The sequence below is a fragment of the Lepidochelys kempii genome, chromosome 2 (genome assembly GCF_965140265.1).
Source record: "Lepidochelys kempii isolate rLepKem1 chromosome 2, rLepKem1.hap2, whole genome shotgun sequence".
In the NCBI taxonomy this organism is placed as follows: Eukaryota; Metazoa; Chordata; order Testudines; family Cheloniidae; genus Lepidochelys; species Lepidochelys kempii.
The window spans coordinates 61,121,009-61,140,546 of record NC_133257.1 but is presented as its reverse complement, the minus strand read 5'-3'; the positions used below and the strand labels follow the sequence as shown (position 1 = coordinate 61,140,546).

The 19,538-nt window shown below is 40.2% G+C and overlaps 1 protein-coding gene across 1 annotated transcript in view; it reads right to left on the bottom strand.

The window, feature by feature from the left end:
- Window positions 1–19,538, bottom strand: part of CPA6 (carboxypeptidase A6) — a 120,712-nt gene that overhangs the window by 32,948 nt on the left and 68,226 nt on the right. Inside the window, exons 3-6 of the mRNA XM_073329611.1 lie at window positions 15,309–15,433; window positions 7,895–8,009; window positions 3,330–3,431; window positions 2,347–2,451 (exon numbers count right to left, since the gene is read on the bottom strand). Of these exons, the coding sequence (XP_073185712.1) occupies window positions 2,347–2,451; window positions 3,330–3,431; window positions 7,895–8,009; window positions 15,309–15,433 (447 nt within the window). The remainder of the gene's footprint in view (window positions 1–2,346; window positions 2,452–3,329; window positions 3,432–7,894; window positions 8,010–15,308; window positions 15,434–19,538) is intronic.

The following is a 19,538-nucleotide window of genomic DNA, read 5'->3' as shown; positions in this document are numbered from 1 at the left end:
CTGGGCTGCATACACACAGAGAATTGCCAAGAGTTGAGAGCATATTGAAACTTGGAGTGCTTCTGGAGCTCTCATTAAAATGGCTAATCATTTATTGGGAAAATGACATCCCAATCCAAATATCTCAAGTTCATATTTTTTTTGTTTTCATTTACTCCGGCCAGAAACTATGACTATAATGGATTCCTTTCCTGTTGTGCTTTTCTAAAAATTGGGATTACACATTGCACTGAAGAAGGGGGATGGAGGAAATGCAGCATGTGAACAAATACGATGCATGAGAAAGAGTGACAGACACATTCATTTACTCTAAGTAAATTCTGAGCTGTACACATTTTAATTAAACACAGAAAGCATATGTTAAATATTTAGTGAAACGATGCTAGCAGTCTAGTCTTCAAGGGTCTCAAATAACAGGCAGAAAATTCATATGTATCTTTACTTCCTGCTGTGGACTTTAAAAGAAACCTTATCCTAGTTTCCTAACTGCAAAATGAATTTAAAGCACTAAATTAAAAAGACAGGCACTGGAGTGGGTGCCTTACACTGCTTATTTGCTACACCCTCTTCTCCCTCATTTCAAGGCTGGGACTTGGATCCCAATCCTGCAGGCTGCTCTGTACTTGCAAACTATTATACTAGCATAGAGTCCTGTTAAAGTATGTCTTCCCTGCAGAGTAAACTCAGGTGACTGGCGCCTGCGTATGAGTAGCGACACTGCAAAGCCATACCTGTGTTACCATGTCCTCACTGGTGCTGTGCTCCCTCACGTATATCACTAGGACTTTTTGAGCCATAGCACATGGCTGCAGTAAGCTGAGCTTTTCTATAATTCTTTCCCAGTGAATTGTGGGAGAACTTGTCTGTCCTTCTGGGTATGTGGGGGAATTATGGGAAGGCACTGGAGGATTAGCATCACTTGGGTGGTTTAACATCCTTTCTCACTGCAAAGTGGGCAGGTGACCAACCTGACTGAAAGCCTCTCTCGGGCTCCAGCCTACAGCCCCACTGAGCTACCTGGTGTAGGTTGGAAGTATCATTAAACTTGGGTTTAGCGTATATTGTGTGTGGATGGGAGGTGGGTAGAGGCAAGACCTGAAAGAGCCCAACTGTAGTACTGCAGTGAATACACCCTTAAAGTGTACAGGGCTATGTATGGGTGCGGGGGTCTGACTTTGTGTAGTGTCTTGCAGGATCAGGAGTTACCACAAGGTCGGAAAACCAGAGGCAGGTTTCCTGAGAAGACAGTGTTGCTACAATGTGGGCTTAGAGGAGAACCAAGGAAGGAGGAAAATGTGTGCTATAGGAAGACACTTGCATTCAAAGTTACAGCAGTAGTTTAGGATAGTTTGTTTATGAAGGATTTTTGAGCATTGTTTGATTCCGTAATTCTTGCTGATCCAAAGTGACTAGCGTTTGGCAGGTAAAACCCTGGGCCTTAAATAAAAATCGTGCAAAATTGTCGTATGTCTGAACTGAGCCCAGAGTGAAAATGAGAGTAAGTGGTGACATGAAAAAGAATACTGATGTACTGGAGCAGGCAAGTGAAATGCTGAATTTTAATTGGTTTAATTTCCCTGCCCCGTTGTTTGAAGAATGATAAAGGGAACTGGAGTTTATTTGTGAGTATGTATGTGATGTTTAGACTCCAGATAAATCAAGGGTTAAGGGAACAAAACAGAGTGGGGTGGGACCAAAGGGAAATTAATGAGACAGTGAGTGTTCGGACAATCCAGAATTCATCATTTTGGATCAAATTCATCCCTGGTGTTACTCCACTCTCTCCAATTGAATTACACAGGGGATGAATTTCTCTTTTACAAGGTTTCTAAGTTTCAAGGGCAAGGGTATTGCCAGATTGCTCTACAAAAGTTAGTGCTGGGCTTGGCATTGACTTATCTGGACCATTGCCAACGTATCAGTCTCCATAGTGTGGGCGTTCTGAATAGACTCCTATTCCAAATCTCTGCCAATACACGTAGGGCATGTTTTTGTGATGTGTGCCTAGCTTTGTCTAGGGTTGCATAAAGGGGTGACAGCCCCACTCAGGTTTGGCTTGGCTGCCCCTCCATTATGACAGAATGGTGGCCAGACTAAATCTGAGTGGTGCTGCAAACCCACGTGCCAGGTCGCAACACCCAGAGCGGGGAACTGCACCCAGCTTTGTGTTGTGGGCTGAGTGCAAGGTGAGCAACCTCTCCAATACTCCTCCTGCACCAGGGTCTCCCCTGCGCACTGAGCCCACGACCCATCTACAATCTTCCTGCAATGCACTTGTGGGTCATGACCCACTGTTTGGGAAACACTGCTCTAAAGCAAAAATAGTGTAAGGCAGAGCACACTTACTTCTTTTACAAACCATTGGCAGAAGGCAGGACCAATCCATTCTCTCGCATGAATGCCACAGTCTATCCAGACAGCTCTCTTATAAGGCCGTGTTCTTTTACCTAACTAAAAAAGTAAATATTCATTGTTACCACAACAGGTCTTAGTGCTTATTGACATTTAGTGAGCAGCAATAGCAGAAGTGGACACAGTTAATTAGCTACAATAGACACTTTGAACTTCTCTTGTAAACAGTTACAAAAGAGATACAGATCTGATACTTTGGAATGGGAATTCTAGGTATCATCCATGCAGATCATTTCAAGGTTACAAACTGGAGAACTGAAAAAGTCACAGGAAAAGTCAGAGCTATCAACTCCTCTTATATTGAAGAAATAAGCCCTTACATGCCACTTGGAGCAGGGCTGGGAAAATGTATGTTTGAGGAATAATTTTGAGATTTTCCTGAAATCAGCATGTGATGTGAAACCAAATTTTAAGAAATTAGTGGGAAAGGATGCAAGGAAAACATATAGAAGTACTAATTTTTCCTTTGTAGGCCTGGGCTAATTTTGAGCATTGAATACCATCATTTCATCATCAACGGATCAACAAGAATTATGTGGGGCACAATGTTCAGAAGAGCTCCAGGGTTTCTTGTGGTCCATCTATCCTTGAGGGTACTCATTCTAGAAGTCAGTTATAAACTCAGATCTTTCCAACTCCCTTAAAGCCAAATCCTACTTGCCTTACTCACACAAATAATCCAGTAGATTGAAAAGAGAATATATGCAGAGGTAAAGCCAGCAGATTTGGCTCTTAACTTTCTAATGTGTGAACTATTTTCTGCCAGGTTATTACATTGTTTATTAAAGGTCTGATCCAGAGAGGTGTTGAATCCCCACAAATCCTCTGACTTCATTAGGGGATGTAGGTGCTCAGAACCTCTCATATAAATATGCTGTGTGAAATAGATATAACTGCTTTAACTATTTAATTTTTACCTTTAGTACAAACAGAGGTCTCCCTTCATATGATTTTCCAACAGAGAACATATGAACGAGATCTGAATGGGTTTTGTTCAGATGATACATCCAACTTTGAATCTGAAAATACAGAGATAAAATTGCTGCCTCAGTCATTAACATTTTTGTGAAAGAGATATTAAAGTGAAGGGGAGAAAAAAATGGCTAGTGAGACCTGTCAAGAATATGTTTTGTTTTACAGTTGTGTCCTGTCTGTCACTTAGATTGTGAGCAATGTGGGGAAGGGAGTGGAACAGTCGTCTTTGTTCCATGTCTGCACAGTGCCTAGCACCCTGGGGCTGAGCTTTTAATAGGGTTCATTGGTGCTATTTTATTACTACTTTTACTACTATGACTAAGCCCTTAGTGTGGTTTTTGATTTGGTCTTTCATTTGTACTATCTCTGTGCTCTAATAAATGCTCTAGACCTTTTTGTCCCACCTTGCTTCTTCAGTAACTTCAAGTGTAGTCTTCCCTAATTCCTCTAATTTGTCCTGGATGGCGCCTCACTACAACAAAGTGACCACTAACCTCCCCCTTGGAAAACCTTGAAGACCCTCCCACCAAGAAGTGGTATGGAGGAAGCAATCCAGCTAACTTCCCCCATGTGAGGCCAACTGGACATTCTCTAAAGACATTAGGTGCTGAATGGAGAAAGAAGTCTCCCCTCTGGAAGATGGCATCAGGCAAAGATGGAAAATAGGCTTGTTGGGAGAAGGGAGAGGAGTGGTAGAAGATACTAGTATCAACAGTTTCATTTTTTGCTGTGAGTGGATAGGATACTTCAACTAAACCTCAGGAGCTACAGATCCCCACAAACTGAATTCAGTGGTTTTGTTTCTAGTGCAAACTGAAATAGGTAGATTTTGCAGAGCTCTATCTAACACCCTCTGTGCTGACAGCAGTAGGTTCTGTACTTGCATGCACACTGTCAAATGGGAGGATTGATTTTTCCTTCTTCCTCTCCCTACTCAATGTCTCAGGGCTCGATTTTGAAGAGGCTCTGCACGTATAGCTTCAGAGGAGGAGAAGCAACAGCAACAGGCCATCTCATAGTTAAAAAAAAAACAATTTTCACACGAAAATAAGCAGAAATTTTAAAACCTTGGAGCTTATACATAAGTTATTACTCAGAGAGCATTCCCTTTGACTTCAGTGAGAGATTCATAGACTCACAGAATCACAGAAATGTAGCGCTAGAGGGGATCTAGAGAGGTCATCTAGGCCAGCCGCCTGCACTGAGGCAGGACCAAGTAAACCTAGACCATTCCTGACAGGTATTTGTCCAGCCTGTTCTTAAAAACCTCCACAGCCTCTCTTGGACAATGATTCCAGACCTGAACTACCCTTTATAATTAAAAAAGAAAAGGCATACTTGTGGCACCTTAGCGACTAACAAATTTATTTGAGCATAAGCTTTCGTGAGCTACAGCTCATCTGATGAAGTGAGCTGTAGCTCACGAAAGCTTATGCTCAGATAAATTTGTTAGTCTCTAAGGTGCCACAAGTCCTCCTTTTCTTTTTGCGGATACAGACTAACACGGCTGCTACTCTGAAACCTTTATAATTAGAAAGTTTTTCCTAATATCTAACCTAAATCTCCCTTGCTGCAGATTAAGCCCATTACTTCTTGTCCTACCTTCAGTGGACGTACAGAAAAATTGATCACTGTCCTCTTATATTTGAAGACTGTTATCAGCTCCCCACACAGTCTTCTTTTCTCCTGACTAAACATGCCCAGTTTTTCCCTCATAGATCAGGTTTTCTAAATTTGTTATAATTTTTGTTGTTGTCTAGATTCTTTCCAATTTGTCCACATATTTTCTAAAATGTGGCACCCAGGAGTGGACACATATTCCAGCAGAGGCCTCACCAGTGCCAAATAGTGTGGGACTATTATGTCCTGTGTCTTACATATGACACTCCTGTTAATACATTCCAAAATAATATTAGATTTTTTTGCAACTGTGTCACATTGTGACTCACTCATTCAATTTGTGATCCACTATAACCCGGAGATGCCATTCAACAGTACTGCTGCCTAGTCAGTTATTACCCATTTTGCAGTTGTGCGTTTAATTTTTCCTTCCTAAGTGAAGTATTTTGCACTTGTCTTTACTGAATTTTATCTTGTTGATTTCAGACCAATTCTCTAATTTGTCAAGGTCATTTGAATTCTAATCATGTCTTCCAAAGTGCTTGCAACCCCTCCAAGATCTTGGTGTCATCCACACATTTTATAAGCATACTCTCCACTCCATTATCGAAGTCATTAGTGAAAATATTAACTAGTACTGGACACAGTACTCCTGCAGGACCCATTAAATATGCCCTCCCAGTTTGACAGCAAACCACCGATAACTACTTTTGAGTACAGTCTTTCAACCAGTTGTATATCCACCTTATAGTAATTTCATCTAGACCACATTTCTCTAGTTTGCTTATGAGAATGTCATGTGGGACTGTGTCACAAACCTTACTGATATCAAGATATAATTCATCTGAATGAGAGTGAATTTGGCTCCTAATAATAATTTAATTAATACAACCAGTGCCTATTTTTATTTCTCTATTGGTCCACTGAAATCCGTGGCAGTTCTTCACATGGTGTCATAAATATAAAGGGAAGGGTAAACCTCTTTAAAATCCCTCCTGGCCAGAGGAAAAATCCTCTCACCCGTAAAGCATTAAGAAGCTAGGATAACCTTGCTGGCACCTGACCAAAATGACCAATGAGGAGACAAGATACTTTCAAAAGCTGGGGGGGGAGGGAAAAACAAAGAGTCTGTCTGTGTGATGCTTTTGTCAGGGACAGAACAGGAATGGAGTCTTAGAATTTAGTAAGTAATCTAGCTAGATATGCGTTAGATTATGATTTCTTTAAATGACTGAGAAGTTAAGCTGTGCTGAATAGAATGGATATTCCTGTCTGTGTGTCTTTTGGTAACTGAAGGTTTTGCCTAGAGGGATTCTCTATGTTTTGAATCTAATTACCCTGTAAGGTATTTACCATCCTGATTTTACAGAGGTGATTCTTTTTATTGTTACTTCTCTTTTACTGTTTTATCTATTAAAATTCTTCTTGTAAGACCTGAATGTTTTTTTCATTGTTCTTAAGATCCAAGGGTTTGGGTCTGTGGTCACCTATGCAAATTGGTGAGGATTTTTACCAAACCTTCCCCAGGAAGTGGGGTGCAAGGGTTGGGAGGATTTGCGGGGGAAAGACATTTCCAAACAACGCTTTCCTAATAAAATAAACCCAGATAAACGTTTGGTGGTGGCAGTGGAAGTCCAAGGGCAAAGGGTAAAATAGTTTGTACCTTGGGGAAGTTTTAACCTAAGCTGGTAAAAGTAAGCTTAGAAAGTTTTCATGCAGGTCCCCACATCTGTAAAGAATGGGGAAGGAACCTTGACACATGGAAAGCTTGCAAGCTTTGGCCCTTTGTAGAACCACCATTACCTGAATACTTTTGGGCCCCATCCTGCAAACACTTAAGCATGTGAGAAAATTTTAATCACAAGTAGACCTGTGGACTTCAGTGAGACTTCTAACGTGAATAAAGTAACCATGCCCTCAGACTCTGAAGTCAAAAGAATTTAAACTAAAGTTATGTTAACAGTGTCTGGTTTAAAACAAAGAAGTTTCTAAGGTAATTAGTTACATTTTTAAAAAGGAAAAGGAACATAAGAATGTAAGTCCTACAGGGTCACACTATTGGTTCACCTAGCTCAGTATCCTGTCTTCCAGCAGTGGCCAACACCAGATGTTTCAAAGGTAATGAATGGAATAGGGCAATTATTGAGTGATCCATCCTCTGTTGTCCAGTCCCAGCTATGGCAGTCAAAGGTTTAGGGATACCCAGAACATGGATTTGCATCTCTGACCATCTTGGCTAGTAAGCCATTGATGGACCTATCTTCCATGAATTTGCCTAATTCTTTTTTGAGCCCAGTTATACTTTTGGCTTTCACTAGGTCCCCTGGCAACAAGTTTCACAGGTTGACTCTGCAGTGTATGAAGTAGTACTTACTTTTGCTTATTTTAAACCTGCTGCCTATTAATTTAATCAGGTTACCCCAGCTCTTGTGTTATGTGAAAGGGTAAACAACACTTCCTTATTCACTTTCTCCACACCATTCTTAATTTTATAGACCTCCATTATATCCCCCTTTAGTTGTTTCTTTTCCAACCTGAACAGTCCCAGTCTTTTTACTCTCTCCTTGTATGGAAGCTGTTCCATACTCCTGGTCATTTTTGTTCCCTTCTCTGTACCTTTTCCAGTTCCAATATATCTTTTTTGAGATGCCAAACCTTGAAAGAAAATATTATAAATAATAATGGATTAAAAAACAAACTTTAAAGGGTCTATATTTTTATTTTATTTTATATAACACATTTAGAAAATGAATATGTACGTTTAACATTTACTAGCATCTCTATTCATCAGGATCAGAACACACTTCTAAATAGATAGGGTGAAATCTTAGCCTCGCTGAAGTGAATGGGAGTTTAGATAACAGACACCTTTTCATTTTCAACATACCTCTTCCAGTGAGTGATACACTTCATAGTTGTATCCTGGTACTGATCTACGATTCCTACATGATCGCAAACCACTTTGTTTTTCTATCGCTTTCTGTAGATCAGATATGATGATCCTAGATTAAAAAGAAAGCAGCATTATTAAATGGCATGAATAAAATACAGTGCGATGCAAAATAAATATCAGATTTAAAGAGAAATAAAGCCACAGTAAAATCGTGCTGATGTTACATCATCCTTTTTTATTTTAAACAATAAAAGTTTGCAGGCTTATTACAATACACGCTGCCAAATAAGTAGTCCAATTGCTTTGAAATATAACAGTGCTTTCAAAAACAGAGGCAGCTTGTTTTTAAGTGAATGAAACAGAAAGATGTAAACAACTTAGCCTAATTTAAATGTATTCAAGTTATGCTTATATGGCAGCACTTGTAGCCTACTTTTATACTGGAAAAAAATCTGTAAAATATGCATGCCTATGTTTTCTCTCCATGTAGAAGTGCCGAACCATACATATAGATACGGGGGGGGGGGTCAGATACAAAACAACAAGAAAACATCAGACTTGGGCATTGAAAATATTCCATCTAAAGCAAAAATGAATGTGTAAAATTTTCCTTGGTTTATCGTGTATAGTTATACTACAGTTCTTCTATGAAATATTCATCTTGCAGTCAGTCATTTTAAAAGTGTCGAGCAAAAACTGAGAAACAAAAATTGCGTAATGTAACCTAAATAGACGGTCACACACTTAGACATAGACAGGAAGAGGGGGCTGGTATTGAAAGAGAAATGCAGAAAACAGCTTTTCTATTTTTCTGCCTAGACTAAAGAATAGCCCAGAAAGGTCAGTAACTCATGGAAAGAAGTCGATCTGACTCGGTGGAGCGCTGTGATCTCAGACATTTAGGGCCAGAGTTTGATCATACAATAGCTTAAATCAGGAGTACCTTCGCTGAATCAGTGGCGATATGATATGTCAGTATAAAATTAAGAACAGAATCAGGCTTTGAAAATCATGGTGCTACTCTCTTGAACTGAATCGCTCTAACATTGCAATTAATGTCCCCAGGCGTCATTTGTATAAAATGAGGGTGATGCTCAATCTTTTTAATTCTTAAAGCATCAATGATTAATGCAGAAAAAAGAAATGCTCTATTTACTAACTTCATAAACTACTAACTATATCACTTTAATATGTAATCAGCATATCAATATGTGTACCAAAGTAATTATGATCTATGTTCTTCAAATAAATATCTCAGGGAAGTAATATATATATATATATATATAATTATGACTGAAGGCATCTCTTCAGTCATACATGTTAAAATAAATTCCAGGGTGTCAAGGTTCCTCCCCCATTCTGAATTCTAGGGTACAGATGTGGGGACCTGCATGAAAACCTCCTAAGCTTACTTTTACCAGCTTAGGTTAAAACTTCCCCAAGGTACAAATTAATTTTATCCTTTGTCCTTGGAATATCCACTGCCACCACCAAACTCTAACTGGGTTTACTGGGAAACGTAGTTTGGACACGTCTTTCCCCCCAAAATCCTCCCAACCTTTGCACCCCACTTCCTGGGAAAGGTTTGGTAAAAATCCTCACCAATTTGCATAGGTGACCACAGACCCAAACCCTTGGATCTGAGAACAATGAAAAAGCATTCAGTTTTCTTACAAGAAGACTTTTAATAGAAATAGAAGTAAATAGAAGTAAAGTAATCCCCTCTGTAAAATCAGGATGGTAGATACCTTACAGGGTAATTAGATTCAAAACATAGAGAATCCCTCTAGACAAAACCTTAAGTTACAAAAAAGACACACAGACAGAAATAGTCATTCTATTCAGCACAGTTCTTTTCTCAGCCATTTAAAGAAATCATAATCTAACACATACCTAGCTAGATTACTTCCTAAAAGTTCTAAGACTCCATTCCTGTTCTATCCCCGGCAAAAGCAGCATATAGACAGACAGAGACCCTTTGTTTCTCTCCCTCCTCCCAGCTTTTGAAAGTATCTTATCTCCTCATTGGTCATTTTGGTCAGGTGCCAGCGAGGTTACATTTAGCTTCTTAACCCTTTACAGGTGAGAGGATTTTTCCTCTGGCCAGGAGGGATTTTAAAGGGGTTTACCCTTCCCTTTATATTTATGACACAGGGCTATAGCCTTGATTTTCTGAGCACTCTGAGCCCAGGCCAACAAAGCACTTAAGCATGTGCTTAACTTTAAGCATGTGAGTGATCCAGCTGAAGTTGGTGGGGTTACTCACATGTTAAAGTTAAGCACATACTTAAGTGCTCTGCTGAATCCTGGGTAGAATGTTCAGGATCAAGTCCTTTCACGATCAAGTCCTATTTGATCATCTTGAAGTGTGTAGATTTAAACATAACTCCCCATGTATAGATTTCTGTGGCTCAGAATGAGAATATACTATAGGGTCTCTTATTTACTTTCAGTGAGCACATACTATGTTTACTTATTGTGGCCCAGGGCTCTAACTTCAATTGCAAGTGGATGTCAGGGACTGAATAGTCAACCTAGACACTACAGGTACAGGAGCCTATCACAAGGTGACTGGTCCCTTTCAGAGGGAACAGATCAAGTTCCCCTGTGATTTATTAGCCGCTTGCAAGTGGGATCTCATAGAAGGCACCTGGTATCTATAACTCCTCAGACACTGGTTAGGACAAGGAGGAAGAAGAAACAGGAAGCGGTGGGAGGAGGAAGAAGGAGTGGAAGAGATGAAGAAGATTCTCTGGAGCAAGCTGTATAAACCCCTTACAGAGCAAGAGTTGGGAGCTGCTGTGGGGAAGAGCTGGTGCAGAGAAAGAACTGGAGAGAATTGGTGGGACAGGGCTGGCTGGAGCTAGGGAATCCCAGGGACTGAAAGGCTCATGTAGCAGCCCCTAGTTAAAAGGGAAGATCCGACTCAGCTAAGGCCAGGCTGAACATATAAGGCCAGGCTGAACATAACATATATCTGAAGAAGCAGGGATTGGATTCATGGGCAAAGGCGGCCTGGGGTATGGAACACTATGGGAAACCCACTTGCAGGAGCTATTTGGGGGTTTGTGAACTGTTTCACATTGAGAGTCCTGTGAATGGATGCACTTATATTAACAAATGATGCTTGGAAATAGGGCTTTTATTAGACTCTGAGAGAGACCTCATTCCTTTCCTGGGCAGTGATATAGCCACTAGTCTGTGGCAGAAAGGATGGGCACCTCGAGTGACCACAGGGACTGAAGAAGGAGAAATTGAGGCAGGACTTGCCTGTATTGCAGAGGTTAGCTGCTTGATGGTGCCCTGGTGTGGTGGCCGCTGTGACAGAGCCTCTTCAGTAAAAGATGATCTGGTGCATAGCCTGTGTCAAGGTTCCTTCTCCACTCTGAACTCTAGGGTACATATGTGGGGACCTGCATGAAAGACCCCCTAAGCTTATTTTTACCAGCTTAGGTTAAAAACTTTCCCAAGGTACAAGCTTTGCCATGTCCTTGAACAGTATTCTGCCACCACCAAGCATTTTAAACAAAGAACAGGGAAAGAGACCACTTGGAGACATCTTCCCCCAGAATATCCCCCCCAAGCCCTACACCCCCCTTTCCTGGGGAAGGCTTGATAATAATCCTCACCAATTGGAACAGGTGAACACAGACCCAAACCTTTGGATCTTAAGAACAATGAAAAATTAATTAGGTTCTTAAAAGAAGAATTTTAATGAAAGAAAAGGTAAAAGAATCACATCTGTAAAATCAGGATGGTAAATACCTTACAGAGTAATCAGATTCAAAACATAGAGAATCCCTCCAGGCAAAACCTTAAGTTACAAAAAGACACAAAAACAGGAATATACATTCCCTCCAGCACAGCTTATTTTACAAGCCATTAAACAAAAGAAAATCTAACACATGTTCTAGCTAGATTACTTACTAACTTTACAGGAGTTTTAAGGCTTATATTCCTGATTTGTTCCCGGCAAAAGCATTACACAGACAGACCAAACCCTTTGTCCCACCCCCCCCTCCAGATTTGAAAATATCTTGTCCCCTCATTGGTCATTTTGGGTCAGGTGCCAGCGAGGTTACCTTAGCTTCTTAACCCTTTAGAGGTGAAAGGGTTTTGCCTCTGGTCAGGAGGGATTTTATAGCACTGTATACAGAAAGGTGGTTACCCTTCCCTTTATATTTATGACAGCCTGTTTTCATGGCCGTCTTATTGCTAGCTAAATAAGAGTTTGGTAAATTCAAGGGTCAGATAAAACTATGTATTATAGATGGGGATGGTAATACTGCCTATTTATTTGCACATTTGCTGAGCCAAACAATAGCATTCTTAGTGGCCAAGTGGAACTCTCGGAACTCACTGCTGAATTTGGCTAATGGGCACTTCTCAACAATGAGTATTATTGTTTGATATGCGCAGCAGCTGCAGCTTGGGTTGTCTTGAAGACCCCAGCAGTGCTGGCTGCTGCACAGAGGCCTTGGCCAGTTCAGAATCAGTTAAGAACTGAACCACTGGGCGGCAATGGATCCGCGTTCTTGTTGTGCCACCTGTCAGTACCCAGCGCAGTCCAGGAAAGCTAATGATCCTCCTAGCAAGCCAAATTCTGCATGCTCATACTTGAAGAATCCTGGTATTGCCACCTCCAGTTACTCTAAGAATGAGCAATCTCACAGCTTCCATACCATTAGGCCCGCACTCCAAGTCTTACTACTAAACATTGAGGGTTTATCGACAACCAGGCGATCAAACAGCGTTCTTGCTCACCGCCTATTAAAGTTGCCTGACATGTCCCTTTGTTTTATAAGACTTTGTTTTCACTTGCTTATATTTTTGACAAATTTTAACTGTTCTGGTTGAAATTTTACATGTCAGGTGTCTGCCTCAGGCTGAATATTTTTAGAAAGTTTCACCCAGAACAGTTAAGCTGATTCTTAGAATCAGACTAGTGTCAAATACATTGTTATACCAAGTTTTTTTATACCATGTTAAAAAAAAATCTGGCCTGCCTGCCTGCTTTGGAGCAGGGACTTGATATCTGGCATTTGGGTGACTTGTGTATCAGGGATGTCCCTTTTGAGGTTTCCATGAAAATCTGCCCAATTTAGGCCAAGTTATAAACCTTTTGAAAAAGTATCATTTCATACATGCTAAGTAGAGATTTCATAGAGCTTTGCTGCTGAATGGTCCAAAGACTGGGACTGGTTGGGCAAAGAGACTGGGACTGCGGGCTGGTGGATGTAGATAAACTAGGATGGATGGGGGTGAGGACACGAGGAATGGGGGCCTGTGGGGGATGCGGGAGGCTAGGACTAGTTGCACAAGGAGATTGGGAGTGAGAACTGGGAAGGGAAGTAACAAGGGGAACAAATTAGGTTCTTAATTGAATCAAATATTGAATAGCTGCTCATTAAGTGAGCACTGTCCATCCTCTAGACTGAATGAGGCTGGGGTCCTGTGGAAAAATATTATGTAATCACTACAAAATTTGGAAAAAATGGCACGGTGGTAGTCCTGATGAAAAGGATCTGGAGGTTATAGTGGATCACAAATTGAATATGAGCCAACAATGTGATGCAGTTGTGAAAAAGACTAATATAGTTCTGGGTGTGTTTAAGGAGTATAATATGTAAGACATGGGAGGTAATTGTCCCACTCTACTCAGCACTGATGGAATACTGTGTCCAGTTCTGGGTGCCACATTTTAAGAAAGATGTGAGCAAACTGGAGGGAGTCCAGAATGCAAAGCAACAAAATGATAAAAGATTTAGAAAACCTGACCTACAGGGAAAGGGTAAAAGAACTGGATATGTTTAATTTGGAGAAAAGAAGACAGAGGCGGCACCTGATAGTCTTCCAATATCTTAAGGGCTCTTTACAGTGACCAATCGTCCTCCATGTCCACTGAAGGTAGGGCAAGAAGTAGTGGGTTTAATTTGCAGCAAGGCAGATTTAGGTTAGATGTTAGGAAAATCTTTCTAACTATAAGGATAGGTAAGCACTGGAAAAGGCTCCCAAGGGATATTGTGGCATTCCTGTCATAGGAGGTTTTAAAGAACAGGTCGGACAAACACCTATCAGGCATGGTCTAAGTCTACTTGGTCCTGCCTCAGCATAGGGGGCTGGCCTAGATAATCTTTAGAGGTCCTTTCCAGCCCTACATTTCTATGTAATTAAAGACTCTATCATAATGTATATGCAGAAGGGATGAATTAAGGTTGCACAGGCAGCCTTAATTCTGGTGTTTCCTAACTTCTGAGTGCTTGATTTTGCAACATTAATAATGTTTTTAAAGTATTTTTTGATGACGATGACAACACTTGTGCCATCCTTTTTATAGACTTTTGTTGAGACAAGGAACAGCAGCAGCGATATGAATGCAAGAAACTGGACATGTCAATTCCTGTACAAAAATGTAACATAAAAGTTAAACATAAGTGTAAAAATATCACATAATCATCTCATTTTTAAATGCAAGCAAAATTGCCATAATGTAGGGCCCATAGCAAAACAGCTTTGATCTTGGGCTACTAGCCCTACATACTTAATTGTTTTATATTTGCTTTTATTTTGAGGACTACAAATTTAGTAATTTGAGATCATTGCAATCTATAAGAAATAATCATACTGAGAGTGACTTCCAGTCAAAGCATACCACTTCGTTTGTATACTTTACAAACATTAATGTTTTATCCACACTGAGATAAGTACAATTACCCCATAAAGGATGTGATTCAACAAATTACTTACGCACATGCTTAAGAATGTGAGTAGTCTATGGGCTTCAGGAGGGCTCCTCATGTGCTTAACGTTACATATATTAACTTAGATGCCTTGCTGAATCAAGACATTAACCACACGATCACCCTTTCTCTCTACATGAAGAGTATGATCAATACAATTTGAAACATTCCTGAATACTTAAAAACATTTATGTGGGATGTGATGCTTATTCAGTCTTTGTTCTACGTGACCTATGTTTTGTGACCAGAACAGAGAGTTATAAAACAAATCAGTGCATTCCTTTATATAATTAATGAAGCATGTGAGCGCTCTCATTTACAGTATACTTATAAGCAAACCCAGCTCCTGTTAAGTGTATGTACAAGCAAAACAGACTATAGAACAGGAGCAGTAATTACCATCTTTCTCACAACAGATACAATTTGACATGCATTCCAGACACACTGGTCTGCACTCCAAAGGAGGCCATTTAATTAAACTGTTTGCCTGTGGGAGACTCTGTTATTCCATAAAATGACTGTCTTGTTGTGAATATCTAGCTACCTGTGAGACAAATTGAAAATATGCTGTGCTGAAACAAGCTTGGTATTATAGACATAAACCTGCAGTAGAGGTCAGATCCCACGTTCCACCAGAATAACTCGCAGAAAGTGAAATGGAAGCTTACGTGTATTTGATGTTTGCTTGTTGCAGGTAGGGTAGCAGAATTTGTGAACTGTTCCCTGGAACATGTACATCTGTGACTGTACCCTCTGAGATGTGGAAGACGCTGCTGGGCTGCCACAGGTCCACCTGTAGTGCAGGAACCAACCTGTAATTCATATTTATTCAGTGTAGGTGGGGAAATCCAGGAGATAGCATGGTTGTAATTTTCTCCTATGTATCTAATATGGCATGTTGTTTATTTAGCATCACTGGAGTACTAATGCTTAGTGCACTGGTCAAACACTGCTTACTTACAGTAGTTAGAGAATGACTCAAACTTTTATTTTTGAAACAAAAATGTTTCACTTTCAGTTTAACAAAAAAATTTTGACCTCTTCTTGGTCTGAACTACCTTGTCAAAATCTTGCACATTCCCGCTGCATCAGCTTCCCTATAGTCAGCAACGTTTGTTTTCATTTTTATTTTTCAATAGGGCAATGCAAGGAAAGAAAACTGAGGAGAAATGGAAAATGTTCAAAAATATATGAATGTGGTGTTTGCAAAGTGTATGCTAAAGTTCTGCAATGACCTTTGGTAATAAATATGCCAGAGGTACAACCCAAGTTTCAATGCAGATTAGGTTAGTATGGGGCTATAAAATAGGTGAGATTGTGTTCATACTTGAGGGTTATCTGTGGTTTGTGTCTATGGTCAGGACACAGTCTTAACTCAGTGCTGAATGACAATATCTAGTGCTGTGGTAGATGGGAATAGTGCTGTGCTGGTGGTAGATGGGAATAGTCCCACTTTGGGAAAAAAAAGTACAGTACATAGAAAGGTTACAAAATCAAGGAAAGGTAACATATACCTAAATGTCTACACCTCCAAATTAATCTGTAATTTTATTTTCTAAGTATAAAAGAAACATGGTGTATTTTCTTTCTGGTCACGTTAGCACTGTTGCCTTTTTTGGCTCAAATGGTTAGCCAATATGTGGGGCCTTGTGGGATTGTTTCCTCTAGGAGGAGAAATCAATGACGAGTCATGTATATTCTTTGGCGCAATTCTGTTTGTTTACAAAGAATACACACAAAGTCCTTTTCTGCTGAACACGGTAGAAACAACGGCAAGCTGTTTCCTTGCTCACTATTTTTGAGTCTGCCCTTCCAGGCAGTTCTGTGCCCAAGGAGTTCTGTCTCTCTGCTCCCTCTCAGGGTCATGTTCATGACCACGTCCCTCTCCGCTGGCTTTCTGCCTCTAACAAACCCTCCCATCCACTCACCCCTCTTTCCAAACAACCTCCTCGCTCCTGCATTTGGCACCAGTCCCAGGGAAATCCCTCAGACCACATGGCTTAGCCCTGCTCTGGCTTTGCGATGTGTCCTATGGCCTGGACAGCAATCTCCTTTTGTTTCCAGTTAACACTACATGAAGGGGCATTGAATTGATCCTTCCAATTAATCTGAAAGAAAGATGCTTAACACACCAAACTGCTTTAACCAGGTATGTGATTTGTTTTTAGATCAAAGACCTATTTGTTGGGCACAATTAACACCTTCCAGCACAATACTATTATAATTTACTCTTAATATCCAGACTAAGTTGAGTCTATTTATATATTCTGGAGTATATAAAGGTAATAGTTTGCTATACTTGTTTTTTAACTAATAGTTTAACTTTTTTAATTTATTGAATTAGGTGTGGCACTGCAGGTACCAAACCTTTCCTTGTTCATAAGATCATTATGGGATCTGGTTTCCCATGCCTCTGAGGAATGTCAGGCTCATAATACAACTATTGTTGTGATGAAAGCTGTTAAAATGGCCTAGTGAAGAGTCTTTACTGGCATTTTTAAGCCTCTGATATTTTGGAATTTATTGCCAGTAACAAAAACAATCGCGTTCCTTTCTTCTTGCTTTATTTATGTGCTCTATCAGTGTGCATGCTCATACCCACACACATACTCTAACCAACACTAAATTTGTTTAATACACTTTCAAATAGACTAATTTCCCCGGTCACTAATATAGTCAAGTCACTTCCAGTGGCATTTTAATCACCAGATATTTTGATTACTTAACTCCCAAGAGATACACTGACGAACAGGAGGACATTTGGGATTTACATTAACACCTTAATGAGTGGTAGGGCATTATACATGTTTAGTGCTGGGAGACTGGATGTAAGTAGGTAGCAATCTGACTTTCCTTTCTTGCACAGATGAAAAACGCTGAATGATGGACACTAACCTATGTGCTAATACTCTGAAAATAATAATTAATAATAATAATAATTAATAATAAAACAATGGAAGGCCAAGCTGCAGTGGCAGCATGTTAAAATTATAGGGTAGAGCACAGAAGAAATTATTTAGGCCTTGATCCTGCCAACACTTTCATATCTGAGTTCCCTCTCAGCATATGAGTTGTCCCACTGAAGTCAGCAAAACTACTTGTGTGTGACGTTATTCACCTACAAATGTGTTTGTAGGCTCAGGACAGTAGACTGATGAACATCAACTCCTCCTGCTAGGTAAGGCTTTCTAACTTCTATTATGTCTGGGTGGCCAAAAATGAGGGAGCCAAAGCCATCTTCTTACTGCCACCACTCTCTACTATGTAGAAGTGGAGTTTGGAGGTAGTGGTGAATCAGGGCCAGTGTATTTAGAAAGTGAGCACATAGGAGGCCTATGAATTCGATAGGTTCTGAATGCAGTCCTGTCCAACTGTCCTTAGTTGCACTGATAATGGGCCAATTAAAGGATAAGAGGTCTGTGAAAGAGTCTCTGGGGCTTCTGTAAGGACTTGTGTGGCAACCAGGAAGAGGCAAAAAGTAATCAAAGCTTTATTTAATATATTTGACAATAACCGCACAATAGACTCTCTCCTTTGTTTGCTTTTCAGTGAGGTTGGTAAAAGGAAGTGTTACATGGTTAGTGACTCAACCAGTTGCAGTGACCACAGTACCAATTGTAATAGAATACTAACAATACAGAGCTTGAAGGTTCAAGTTGCACAAATCTCTGGGAAATTGTAACATGTTAATGATCTTGCTGCTTTATTGCAACTGGTATAATTTTACCCAAGGTTTTACCCTGTAATAAAAGATATTTTTCCTGAGAGTTACTGAATAAAAATTTAACTCAATTGTATCCTAAATAAATATCTGTTTTTACAGACATGTATAAGTATCATAAACCTAAATGTATATGAAAGATTTGAAACAGGTACTTTAAAGGGTCTTGACAGAAAAAAAAAGTTTCTTACTAAGCTTTACAATTCAGACTTGATTTTTATTTCAGAGTTACCTCTGCACAGCACCAAAACATGGAATATCAAACCAGGGAACAGGTCCTGGTCCCACTGAAGCTAGTAAAAGTTTTGCCATTGACATAACAGAGTGGAACTAGGCCTCTCAGCATTTGGGAGCCAGCTGAATACTTTCACCTGAAACAGGTATTTCTAGTTGCTGTGTTTTATGAATGCAATGTATATACTTTGTGGACTAAGCCTTTCCTTCTTTATCTAACATCTTCCAGTTTGTTGCTTTTTCTGCAACAATCTTTCCCTTCTACCCCCTCAGTATTTAAGTTACATTCACTTATGCTCCCTTGCACTCATTTATGCTGATTTATCAGGATTTAATTTATTCCAGCACCATCATGTCTCCTCTGAATTTGAAACATTGTGTGGATTCCTGATTTACACTTGTGTAAGTTAGATCAGAATCAGGTTTGATGTCTATAGCATCTTGCTACACATGTACAAGGTGCTTATTTTGTCTGGAACTCTGCTAGGGAGCTGCATCCACTCTGTGCCTCTGGTGTGAATCTCTTCTTGGGCAAAGCAGCATTTCTGCTGAGTGGCTTTGTTAGTGAGTGCATTTTCAGGCAGGCATTTATCCTCTGAAAACTCATTCAGCATTTGCCTTAGGAGCTGCAAGGTACCAACTGATCCTTTTCCCCTACAAGGTACTGTCTAAATTCCCTGAGCAGCAGAGCCAGGATCAGTTCAAGGATTACAATGTGAGCAGCTGCTGTAAGGGCAAGACAAACAGAAGGGAATGGGGGTGTGGCTGCTCGGTCTGTTACTTTGACCCCTTCTATTACCCCAGGGAGGGCCTGTGTGCGCTTGTATATTTTTGTAAAAGATGTTGGAGAATCTGGGTGGTGTAACTCCATCTGTTACACCAGAATTACCATGGAACAGCAGCTGCAGTGCTCAGTTTACAGATGCAACCCAGAATATCTGAC